This window comes from Leptodactylus fuscus, chromosome 3, assembly GCF_031893055.1.
Source record: "Leptodactylus fuscus isolate aLepFus1 chromosome 3, aLepFus1.hap2, whole genome shotgun sequence".
Lineage (NCBI taxonomy): Eukaryota > Metazoa > Chordata > Amphibia > Anura > Leptodactylidae > Leptodactylus > Leptodactylus fuscus.
The window spans coordinates 239,595,884-239,608,759 of NC_134267.1; the positions used below are offsets into that span (position 1 = coordinate 239,595,884).

Genomic DNA, 12,876 nt, shown 5'->3' on the forward strand with positions numbered 1-12,876 from the left:
AGCAACACCATTAAATTACACGTGAGGCCACTTAACCGCGCGCACTTGGGTCCTCCAAGTGTACCCTGTCCAAAAGGAAACAGATGGCTTTAGATACACTCTTCATTCAAGCACAGGGAAGAAGGCTTCAAAGAGTTAAAAAATTGAAAAAAAAAACAAAACCACCTACGTAACAAAAAAGAAAAGCGGCATGCAAATCTTTTACCACCACCAAAAAACTAAGAGGAAACCAACAAGAATAGAAAAAGTTAGCACCAGACAAAGGGTGACTTTAAGACAAGGGGGAGGAGCCAAGAGGAAGGAGAGATGCTTTAAGCTATGATCTGGCCACAGAGCTGAATTTTTTTTTTTTTTTCAAAAAAATCTGATTACCAAGGCTGCGAGAGATGCGGAAAAGTCGGGCACCCTGAGGGGTCTGGTGTTTCCTCCCGTAGATCGGGGCCAATTCTGCTTTTGAGCTAAAGTCCTGAGTAATGTAAGACAGACTGGCCAGCTGCCTGACGGGACTGTCACCTAAGCTGACAGCAGAGGAGGGGAGGAGCCACCAGGCAGCAGTCACATGATGTCAGCCCCTTCCATTCTCAGACTGCAATAGTAATCAGCTATTCCTTGTAAATTCAGGTGGAAGATGCTGGTGATCCTCCAGAAGCTGAGGTATGAGGACGGGGAGCTGGGCAACCAGGTAGGAGGACGGGGAGCTGGGCAACCAGGTAGGAGGACGGGGAGCTGGGCAACCAGGTAGGAGGACGGGGAGCTGGGCAACCAGGTAGGAGGACGGGGAGCTGGGCAACCAGGTAGGAGGACGGGGAGCTGGGCAACCAGGTAGGAGGACGGGGAGCTGGGCAACCAGGTAGGAGGACGGGGAGCTGGGCAACCAGGTAGGAGGACGGGGAGCTGGGCAACCAGGTAGGAGGACGGGGAGCTGGGCAACCAGGTAGGAGGACGGGGAGCTGGGCAACCAGGTAGGAGGACGGGGAGCTGGGCAACCAGGTAGGAGGACGGGGAGCTGGGCAACCAGGTATGAGGATGGGGATCTAGGCAACCAGTTGTGTTACTCAGTAGTTAAATGACAGAAATGGTGCTAAACACAGTAACACCCCTCCACCACAAAAACGAATGCCCCCACACATAAAGCGGGCACATAACTAAAGCCATTGCACAATATTACAGGTTTTACAACTTTCTAATAAGCTTTGTTCGTGAGATCTCTGCTTGCTGGCAACGAAAGGAAATCAATTGTGGAAACCTGTCAAAACCTAGGCCTGCTCACACAGCTAAAGGTGACCATAGGGTTCCATTCACTGACAGCTAGCAGGTGTTACTAGCTCCTGCACAGCTTCTCATTACACGACCATTCAGCTCTACGTACAGGGACGCACGGTACCTGGCACTAGGGGGGGGAAAGTAAGACAGAAAAGAAGGTTACAGTGAAGACGACACGACCGACGCTGCGCAGCTATTGGCTGAGGTAATATCACATGATCACTACAAGAAATTAAAACGTTACCGTTGTACAAATCAATGAAAAAAAAAAAAAAATTACAAATAAAATAAAGCAGCCGGGGTCGGTTTGTGCTCTGCACGATGATACGTGTGGTCTTGCTTTATCCGGGCTCGGAGGCGGTGACGCGTCTGGTCATCCGGAAAAAATGTTCCAGCGCGAATCCAGTAACGGTTCATGTGGTGAGCAGCAAGAGGTTAAAAAAAAAAAAAAAGAAAGTAAGTGGGTGAAGGGCAGGTCCGGGGGGACATTCAGTCGGTCTATTATATGTACAGTAGAGTCTGGTAGGTTCCCCCTCTAGACGCCGCGGCTGAGGCTCTCCTGGGTGGTGATGGACAGAAGATCCGGAAACTTCTTACAGAACTTCCGCAGACTGCAGGCCAATCCTCTCCTCCTCCTCTAGTCAGTCCGTGTTCGGCTTCTTCAGCGAGAACGTGTAAATGTTGAAGTGTTTACTCAACTGGTTCACCTGCCAGAGGGAGAGAGGAAGGGGTTAAAAATTACTGTTTAGCGTGGCGCCATAGGTTAGACCTGACGGAAGAGTTACTAAATAGATGGCGCTTTGAGATTTTATGGTTCTGCGATAATGCAAAGACCGGCAAAATATCTGCCTACAGAGGCAGCTGTGGTCAAAAGTCAAAGCCTGACTTTGGTTTTGCTATTGCAGGGCCTCCATCTTCGTGCAGTAAATACCTGGGGATTATCATAGATATCGGTGCCCTTAAATTAGCATTATTGAGGGATCATAGTTTTTGTGGTTGCAATTTGACAAAATGTTCATTTGTCCTTCTGGTCAAGCTTTGACTTTTGACCACAGCTGCCTTGACCTTTCCATACTGAAATGTAATCACATAACCAGCAGACCTCAATCAAACACCCATCAAAGTCAGATCACAGACACATGAGGTGCTACAGTGTGGGAGTCATCTCCAGCAAATTAACAGTTAATAAATGGAGCTAAAGGACCTCAAATGATGTCATCACAGGTCCTTAATAGAGGACATACTCACCACTGATACACCATAGTGTAGATGTGCGATGGTTACGAGCGCCGTCAACAACATGAGCAGAAGAGCTTCCATATCGTGAGCGAAGCCAGAGACCACGGCCAGCACTACCAGCGCCAAGGGGATGAGGAGCCAGCTGAGAGGTTGGCACCGGGTGTTACTCATCTGGCACACGATCAGCTGGCACTAGGGGGGAAACACAGGGTTAGCAGTGAACAGAAGGAAGAGGGCAGCACGTAGGAGGCAGCGGGAAGACACTTACTGTAATGTTAGCAAAGGTGGTCCCCACCATGAAGTAGAAGAGCCGAGGGTGAGCCTCCAGGATCTGCAAGGGGGAGGCAAAGATCCACAGCGTGGACAATATGAAGAGCAACACGGGGGAGATCAGAGGCAGCATGGACTCATACAACGTGGTGTGCTTCAGAGTGTTGTTCCGATACCCCCTGAGCAAGACAAAATACCCATCAGCTGAGCAAAGGAAACCATCAGCAGGTAGAATATCAAATAGAAACTCAGGGGTAAGCCACAGCCCCCCAGTAAACATCTAATTACTATATCCTGCAATTCACATTCTGTCCACTAAGCCTAATAACAGGCAGACACTTGCCAATTCTGTAGGCGTTTTCTTTTGCAGCAGTCACATCATTTACACCACAGGACTACACTGGGGGGGAGGTAAGAGATTCGGGCAGATATAGTGGGAGATGAACTTACTTGTAAACATTGTACAGACTCATAGGAAGGGTCACAGACAGAGCGCAACCTGCGAAATAAAGATGGCGGTAATGAAAAACAAGATGGCGGTATATATAATGCTTAATTATTAAACCCCATGGGATCTAGTTCGGGAGCTGCGGTCGGCACCGCTACGTTCTCCATATTTCTGGAGCCTCCTTTGGCCCTTGTACATGATGTGTAGTCAGTGAGGATCTTACCGACAATCATGGTGGTGAAGAAGTCTCGGTATAAGATGTTGTAGACCACGGGTTTGTACCAGGTCTCCACCCCAACCACCGCCGTCACCAGGTACACGCAGGAGATGGTCTGAAAGAAGATGGAACCCGTCAGTAGGGGGCTGGTGACTGAGGATACAGAGATCATACACAAGTGTATATAATATATACCTCCTCACAGGCACCGCAGCCACTGCACAACATCCTCCATCACAGGCACCGCAGCCACTACACAACATCCTCCATCACAGGCACCGCAGCCACTACACAACATCCTCCATCACAGGCACCGCAGCCGCTACACAACATCCTCCATCACAGGCACCGCAGCCACTACACAACATCCTCCATCACAGGCACCGCAGCCGCTACACAACATCCTCCATCACAGGCACCGCAGCCACTACACAACATCCTCCATCACAGGCACCGCAGCCGCTACACAACATCCTCCATCACAGGCACCGCAGCCACTACACAACATCCTCCATCACAGGCACCGCAGCCGCTACACAACATCCTCCATCACAGGCACCGCATCCGCTACACAACATCCTCCATCACAGGCACCGCATCCGCTACACAACATCCTCCATCACAGGCACCGCATCCGCTACACCACATCCTCCATCACAGGCACCGCAGCCGCTACACAACATCCTCCATCACAGGCACCGCATCCGCTACACCACATCCTCCATCACAGGCACCGCAGCCGCTACACAACATCCTCCATCACAGGCACCGCAGCCGCTACACCACATCCTCCATCACAGGCACCGCAGCCGCTACACCACATCCTCCATCACAGGCACCGCAGCCGCTACACAACATCCTCCATCACAGGCACCGCAGCCGCTACACAACGTCCTCCATCACAGGCACCGCATCCGCTACACAACATCCTCCATCACAGGCACCGCAGCCGCTACACAACATCCTCCATCACAGGCACCACAGCCGCTACACCACATCCTCCATCACAGGCACCGCAGCCACTACACAACATCCTCCATCACAGGCACCGCAGCCGCTACACCACATCCTCCATCACAGGCACCGCAGCCGCTACACAACATCCTCCATCACAGGCACCGCAGCCGCTACACAACATCCTCCATCACAGGCACCGCAGCCCCTACACAACGTCCTCCATCACAGGCACAGCATCCACTGTAGAACATCCTCCATCACAGGCACCGCAGCCGCTACACAACATCCTCCATCACAGGCACTGCATCCATCAGCCATAATAGAACAGATTCCCCACAGCCACATCACAGTCCCATCCGACGCTCCACTGCTGCTGCAGATAGCAGTAAGTAGTGTGCACTCACCACCTGGCTCAGGTCATACCCCCAGGGCAGGAACAGGATTCCAGTGTTATACTTTTCCCAGTGTGAGAGGATGAAGGAGAACAGCACCACCCACAGGAGGAGGTAGAGAACCAGGACGCTGACCCCCGTCTCCCCACGGCCAAAGATGGAGTATACGGTCACCACAAAGTATATACAGGCCCAGCTGTCCAGGCCGTGGTCAAACAGCTCCCCCAGCGGAGTGCTGGAGTTTGTCCTGCGGGCTTGTTTGCCGTCTACTCCATCTGTAAAGAGGAAAGAAACTGTAACGTACAGATCAGCGCACCGAGAGGACACGATCCCTGCCAAAGCGGGACACTGACTATGTACACTGATCACATCCGGAGCTGCAGTCACAATCCTCCGTCACAGCTAGGCTTCACCAGAGTGTGCTAAATTCCTGCAACTAGGAATGCAGCTCTGGATGTAACTGGAGGACGTCACTTAAGATAAGTCTGGCGTGTACCTGAGACTACTTGTAGATTCCTAAGGTGCAAAAGAGGACAGTCCTGCACCACTTCTCTCTAGCGCCCGCACAACAGCTGCACGGTTCGCTTCTATCATATGTGCAGCCAAAAAATACATCAATTCACTGACAGCAAGCAGAAATCTTAAAAATGATAAGAGGTGGACGAGGTTGTTATGGCAGACTCACCCAGGGTGTAGGCGGTGAAGTTCAGTATGCCGGCCACGATCCACACCCAGCTGGGAACGTGTACATGACCCGGGGCTGCAAAACAAGGACACTGGTGAGGAGAAACAGACAGCACCGAGGGGGAGCAACAGCAGCGCACCACACAGGAGGATGGGGGCAGTGGTTGTCACCCTGTACATAGCACCAAACTAGGAAAAATCCTGCAAAAAGAAACAGCCCAGGATCAGAACAGGAGTCCTGCCCCTAGGCCATCGCAACGTTCCCTATATGGAAACAACTGCATTTAAGAGACAACCCCTTTAATTAAAGAGAACCTTTCACCACCTCAATATCTTCATCCTTAAACAGCTGCTGCTCCACCGATTCCAGCGCAGTTGGAATTTTCTTTCTAGCTCCCTCCATTCCCGAGTTATCAGTGCAGTTAGTTTTGATGCCAGACATCTTATCTAGACTCCCTAATAGCAAGTGGGTGGTGTCAGGCAGGAGCAGGAAAGGGGGTGCGAATCGGATCCAAACAGAGGCAGACCGGGTCAGAGCTCAGAATCACGACTCACAGTGACAACTTTGGTGTCTGATATGGTAACTAAACTCCCTAATGCCTAGTGGGTGGTGTCAGGCAGGAGCCGGAAAGGGGGTGCGAATCAAATCCAAACAGTGGCAGACTGGGTCAGAGCTCAGAATCACGACTCACAGTGACAGGGATAACTTTGGGGTCTGATATGGTAACTAGACTCCCTAATGCCTAGTGGGTGGTGTCAGGCAGGAGCAGGAAAGGGGGTGTGAATCAGATCCAAACAGAAACAGACCGGGTCAGAGCTCAGAATCACGCCTCAGTGTGACAGCTTTGGTGTCTGATATGGTAACTAGACTCCCTAATGCCTAGTGGGTGGTGTCAGGCAGGAGCAGACAACAGAGGTGACATTGGCTGCCTCTGATTGGAGCTCTGAAACACCCCCCCTGCCTGACACCACCCACGTGACCTTAGGGAGTCTAGTTAGGATATCAGATACCAAAAATAAAATCACTGATTGCTCGGGAACAGTTTGGGCTAAAGGAAAAATTCCAACTGCGTCAGAATCGTTGCAAAGCAGCCTACTGAGGGATTAAAAAAGTTAGTAAAAAAAAAATAAAAAAAAAAAAATACTGTTTTAGGGGAGTGTACAGGATTAGAAACAGTGCCATAGTCATGCACTGGCTGTGTGTGGTATTGCAGTTCAGCCCCAATTTCTATTAATAAAGCCAATTTGCCAAACCAGACAATCCATGCGGCACTGATTTTAGAGAAAAAAAATAAAATAAAAAAAATCCATTGGACAACCCCTTTAAGTGCGGCATTCTAGACACACCTGGGCCCTGGGCTAAATACAGACGACTGTACAACTCCATGAGGGCACAGGAATACACAGAGTTGTGTAAGAGATGCAGCAGAGCCGAGGCTGCGCACACAGATACCTACACGATGCATAGAAATCCGGATCGAAATACGCCATCATGAAGAAATTGAAGACGAGCAGCAAGAAACCGCTAAACGTGATCAGATTCGGCGCCAACCACCTGGGGAAAAACTGAAGAGGCACAGATGAGCGGTGCTGAGGCTGGTCACATGACAGGTGGGATCAGCAGGCGCCGGAACACTCACCTTCACTATAGAGTTCCAGAAGGGGTGCATGACATAGAGGGACAGGGGGTTGGTGTCCACCGCGCTATACTGTAAGGGGAAGAAAAGGAGAGCGTTACACATTGGGCACAATAGAAACTGTTCTGAAGAGGTGTCAGTATTCACTGCAGTTTTAGCATTCAATTCACGACCAAGAAGAAGACTGTTGTGGTTTATATCTAGCTACAGGATATCGTATTGTATGAGTAATACACATATGGAAACACAGGAGGCGCTGCAGAGATATAAATAAAGTATTAACCCCCGAGGGACCATCAAAGACTATCAATGATTACACTTATTACAAAATCATCAAGTACACAACAAGCCAACAACATGGCACCAGGGGTCAAACTCCAGTCCTGTGACCAGAGGGGAAGGAGGCCAAAATGACTGACAGCGATAAGAGAGGAAACGCTGCCAACATGACAGCCCCAGGGAGTCAGCAGTACTACACCTAACAGGTTATTACCTACTAGTACCAGCAGAATAGTGAGCGCAGCTCTGGAGTATAATACAGGATAAGTAATGTAATGTATGTACACAGTGACTGTACCAGCAGAATAGTGAGCGCAGCTCTGGAGTATAATACAGGAGAAGTAATGTGATGTATGTACACAGTGACTGCACCAGCAGAATAGTGAGCGCAGCTCTGGAGTATAATACAGGATAAGTAATGTAATGTATGTAATCAGTGACTGTACCAGCAGAATAGTGAGCGCAGCTCTGGAGTATAATACAGGATAAGTAATGTAATGTATGTACACAGTGACTGTACCAGCAGAATAGTGAGCGCAGCTCTGGAGTATAGTACAGGATAAGTAATGTAATGTATGTACACAGTGACTGGTCCAGCAGAATAGTGAGCGCAGCTCTGGAGTATAATACAGGATAAGTAATGTAATGTATGTACACAGTGACTGCACCAGCAGAATAGTGAGCGCAGCTCTGGAGTATAATACAGGATAAGTAATGTAATGTATGTACACAGTGACTGTACCAGCAGAATAGTGAGCGCAGCTCTGGAGTATAGTACAGGATAAGTAATGTAATGTATGTACACAGTGACTGGTCCAGCAGAATAGTGAGCGCAGCTCTGGAGTATAATACAGGATAAGTAATGTAATGTATGTACACAGTGACTGCACCAGCAGAATAGTGAGCGCAGCTCTGGAGTATAATACAGGAGAAGTAATGTAATGTATGTACACAGTGACTGTACCAGCAGAATAGTGAGCGCAGCTCTGGAGTATAATACAGGATAAGTAATGTAATGTATGTACACAGTGACTGTACCAGCAGAATAGTGAGCGCAGCTCTGGAGTATAATACAGGATAAGTAATGTAATGTATGTACACAGTGACTGTACCAGCAGAATAGTGAGCGCAGCTCTGGAGTATAATACAGGATAAGTAATGTAATGTATGTACACAGTGACTGCACCAGCAGAATAGTGAGCGCAGCTCTGGAGTATAATACAGGATAAGTAATGTAATGTATGTACACAGTGACTGCACCAGCAGATTAGTGAGCGCAGCTCTGGAGTATAATACAGGATAAGTAATGTAATGTATGTACACAGTGACTGTACCAGCAGATTAGTGAGCGCAGCTCTGGAGTATAATACAGGATAAGTAATGTAATGTATGTACACAGTGACTGTACCAGCAGATTAGTGAGCGCAGCTCTGGAGTATAATACAGGATAAGTAATGTAATGTATGTACACAGTGACTGTACCAGCAGAATAGTGAGCGCAGCTCTGGAGTATAATACAGGATAAGTAATGTAATGTATGTACACAGTGACTGTACCAGCAGAATAGTGAGCGCAGCTCTGGAGTATAATACAGGATAAGTAATGTAATGTATGTACACAGTGACTGTACCAGCAGAATAGTGAGCGCAGCTCTGGAGTATAGTACAGGATAAGTAATGTTATGTATGTACACAGTGACTGGTCCAGCAGAATAGTGAGCGCAGCTCTGGAGTATAATACAGGATAAGTAATGTAATGTATGTACACAGTGACTGCACCAGCAGAATAGTGAGCGCAGCTCTGGAGTATAATACAGGATGAGTAATGTAATGTATGTACACAGTGACTGCACCAGCAGAATAGTGAGCGCAGCTCTGGAGTATAATACAGGATGAGTAATGTAATGTATGTACACAGTGACTGCACCAGCAGAATAGTGAGCGCAGCTCTGGAGTATAATACAGGATAAGTAATGTAATGTATGTACACAGTGACTGCACCAGCAGAATAGTGAGCGCAGCTCTGGAGTATAATACAGGATAAGTAATGTAATGTATGTACACAGTGACTGTACCAGCAGATTAGTGAGCGCAGCTCTGGAGTATAATACAGGATAAGTAATGTAATGTATGTACACAGTGACTGCACCAGCAGAATAGTGAGAGCAGCTCTGGAGTATAATACAGGATAAGTAATGTAATGTATGTACACAGTGACTGTACCAGCAGAATAGTGAGTGCAGCTCTGGAGTATAATACAGGATAAGTAATGTAATGTATGTACACAGTGACTGCACCAGCAGAATAGTGAGCGCAGCTCTGGAGTATAATACAGGATAAGTAATGTATGTACACAGTGACTGTACCAGCAGAATAGTGAGCGCAGCTCTGGAGTATAATACAGGATAAGTAATGTAATGTATGTACACAGTGACTGTACCAGCAGAATAGTGAGCGCAGCTCTGGAGTATAATACAGGATAAGTAATGTAATGTATGTACACAGTGACTGTACCAGCAGAATAGTGAGCGCAGCTCTGGAGTATAATACAGGATAAGTAATGTAATGTATGTACACAGTGACTGTACTAGCAGAATAGTGAGCGCAGCTCTGGAGTATAATACAGGATAAGTAATGTAATGTATGTACACAGTGACTGTACCGGCAGAATAGTGAGCGCAGCTCTGGAGTATAATACAGGATAAGTAATGTAATGTATGTACACAGTGACTGTACCGGCAGAATAGTGAGCGCAGCTCTGGAGTATAATACAGGATAAGTAATGTAATGTATGTACACAGTGACTGTACCGGCAGAATAGTGAGCGCAGCTCTGGAGTATAATACAGGATAAGTAATGTAATGTATGTACACAGTGACTGTACTGGCAGAATAGTGAGCGCAGCTCTGGAGTATAATACAGGATAAGTAATGTAATGTATGTACACAGTGAGTGTACCAGCAGAATAGTGAGCGCAGCTCTGGAGTATAATACAGGATAAGTTATGTAATGTATGTACACAGTGACTGTACCAGCAGAATAGTGAGCGCAGCTCTGGAGTATAATACAGGATAAGTTATGTAATGTATGTACACAGTGACTGCACCAGCAGAATAGTGAGCGCAGCTCTGGAGTATAATACAGGATAAGTAATGTAATGTATGTACACAGTGACTGTACCAGCAGATTAGTGAGCGCAGCTCTGGAGTATAATACAGGATAAGTAATGTAATGTATGTACACAGTGACTGCACCAGCAGAATAGTGAGAGCAGCTCTGGAGTATAATACAGGATAAGTAATGTAATGTATGTACACAGTGACTGTACCAGCAGAATAGTGAGTGCAGCTCTGGAGTATAATACAGGATAAGTAATGTAATGTATGTACACAGTGACTGCACCAGCAGAATAGTGAGCGCAGCTCTGGAGTATAATACAGGATAAGTAATGTAATGTATGTACACAGTGACTGTACCAGCAGAATAGTGAGCGCAGCTCTGGAGTATAATACAGGATAAGTAATGTAATGTATGTACACAGTGACTGTACCAGCAGAATAGTGAGCGCAGCTCTGGAGTATAATACAGGATAAGTAATGTAATGTATGTACACAGTGACTGTACCAGCAGAATAGTGAGCGCAGCTCTGGAGTATAATACAGGATAAGTAATGTAATGTATGTACACAGTGACTGTACCAGCAGAATAGTGAGCGCAGCTCTGGAGTATAATACAGGATAAGTAATGTAATGTATGTACACAGTGACTGCACCGGCAGAATAGTGAGTGCAGCTCTGGAGTATAATACAGGATAAGTAATGTAATGTATGTACACAGTGACTGTACCGGCAGAATAGTGAGCGCAGCTCTGGAGTATAATACAGGATAAGTAATGTAATGTATGTACACAGTGACTGTACCGGCAGAATAGTGAGCGCAGCTCTGGAGTATAATACAGGATAAGTTATGTAATGTATGTACACAGTGACTGTACCAGCAGAATAGTGAGCACAGCTCTGGAGTATAATACAGGATAAGTTATGTAATGTATGTACACAGTGACTGCACCAGCAGAATAGTGAGCGCAGCTCTGGAGTATAATACAGGATAAGTAATGTAATGTATATACACAGTGACTGCACCAGCAGAATAGTGAGCGCAGCTCTGGAGTATAATACAGGATAAGTAATGTAATGTATGTACACAGTGACTGTACCAGCAGAATAGTGAGCGCAGCTCTGGAGCATAATACAGGATATATTATGTGAGTTCTTTAATAAACCTCCTGCACTGCTCCCATTCATAGACAGCTCGGCTCCTGATCTCGGTATATTACCACCACCCTGGTAGATATTAGAGCTCAGCATGTACTGTAGGATCTGGGGGCGGCCATATAATAGTCGGAGTCTCTATCACCGCCCCGTGAGTACATTTCCGAGGGGTCATTATGGATTCCATCAGATACGTTGGGTCTATGGCTGGCTGTGCATTGCTTGTGCTTCCTATCAGGGAGGATTACTCTGCTCCTGCGGCTCCTGTTTCCTATAATCCTGTAGATAAGACGGCTACAACAATGGCGGGGTCAGGTGTTTGTGGAGTAATAGGATCCTGTAAGCAGCGCAGAGGAATCAGATCGCAGCCATCATTAAAGATTCATGTCCTACACTGACCTGGCAGCACTCGCTGCTCTGTACCCCATGTTCTGTCAAGCCCTACATGCCACCTGCCTGGAGATACCCCGCCCAGGTGTATGTACTGCATATACCCCAAGCCAGGGGGGCCGGAGTGAAACCTTAAAGGGGTGTGCTCATAAAACATCACAAAAGGGTCTTCCAGGACTTGTGGGGGTCCGACACATGCTATGGTGCCCATGAGCGGCTCAGTCCCATTTAAATGAATATCCCGAGTTGCAGTACCAAGCACTGCCACAATACAATATAAGGCGCTATACTTTGCGTGCAATGAATGGGCCTCACTAACCAGTGGGGTCCTGGGTGTCAGACCCCCAACAATGACACGCGCTACAGATAAACCCTAGTAACCTGTAATATTTGCTCGCACATCCTCCAGGCGTCTCAAGGAGGTAATGACGTTATATTTACCTGTACTGTTCCATCTGTCACATGGGACAGCGAACGTCTGTCCCCGAGCTGGGCCGCGCGCCAGGATAAAACCCATAGACAATGCGGCTAATCCCCGTGTACCTGTGCGGCAGAGATCTCAGCAGACAGAGCGCAAACACAGATGAACAAACCCCCAGCTGTGACAAGTCCAGGCCCAGAAGGGAATAACCGCCATGTAGATGCCCGACCATACAACCCGAATACGGCCTACAAACTGCCGCAGCTCCTAAGCAGCCTGAGCGTCGCGGTGGTTACAGACTACAACCCTGTGAGTAGAATGGAACTAAGGCAGCGCCCCCTACAGGACGCACACCACACCTCTGACCACCAGGTCTATGTACCAGCGACCGGCCGTGTAGAGGTTCACC

General features: G+C 47.7%; 1 protein-coding gene across 2 annotated transcripts in view; it reads right to left on the reverse strand.

Annotated features, from left to right (window-relative positions):
* Nucleotides 1–416: 416 nt before the first annotated feature.
* SELENOI (selenoprotein I) overlaps nt 417–12,876 on the reverse strand; it is an 18,066-nt gene continuing 5,606 nt past the window's right edge. Inside the window, exons 2-10 of one of the 2 annotated variants that reach the window (XM_075269344.1) lie at nt 7,111–7,179; nt 6,928–7,036; nt 5,472–5,546; nt 4,799–5,061; nt 3,444–3,552; nt 3,223–3,271; nt 2,771–2,951; nt 2,512–2,694; nt 417–1,970 (exon numbers count right to left, since the gene is read on the reverse strand). In XM_075269344.1, coding sequence (XP_075125445.1) covers nt 1,857–1,970; nt 2,512–2,694; nt 2,771–2,951; nt 3,223–3,271; nt 3,444–3,552; nt 4,799–5,061; nt 5,472–5,546; nt 6,928–7,036; nt 7,111–7,179 — 1,152 coding nt within the window. In that variant the 3' untranslated portion in view covers nt 417–1,856. The remainder of the gene's footprint in view (nt 1,971–2,511; nt 2,695–2,770; nt 2,952–3,222; nt 3,272–3,443; nt 3,553–4,798; nt 5,062–5,471; nt 5,547–6,927; nt 7,037–7,110; nt 7,180–12,876) is intronic. The other variant, XM_075269345.1, reaches the window with a different exon arrangement.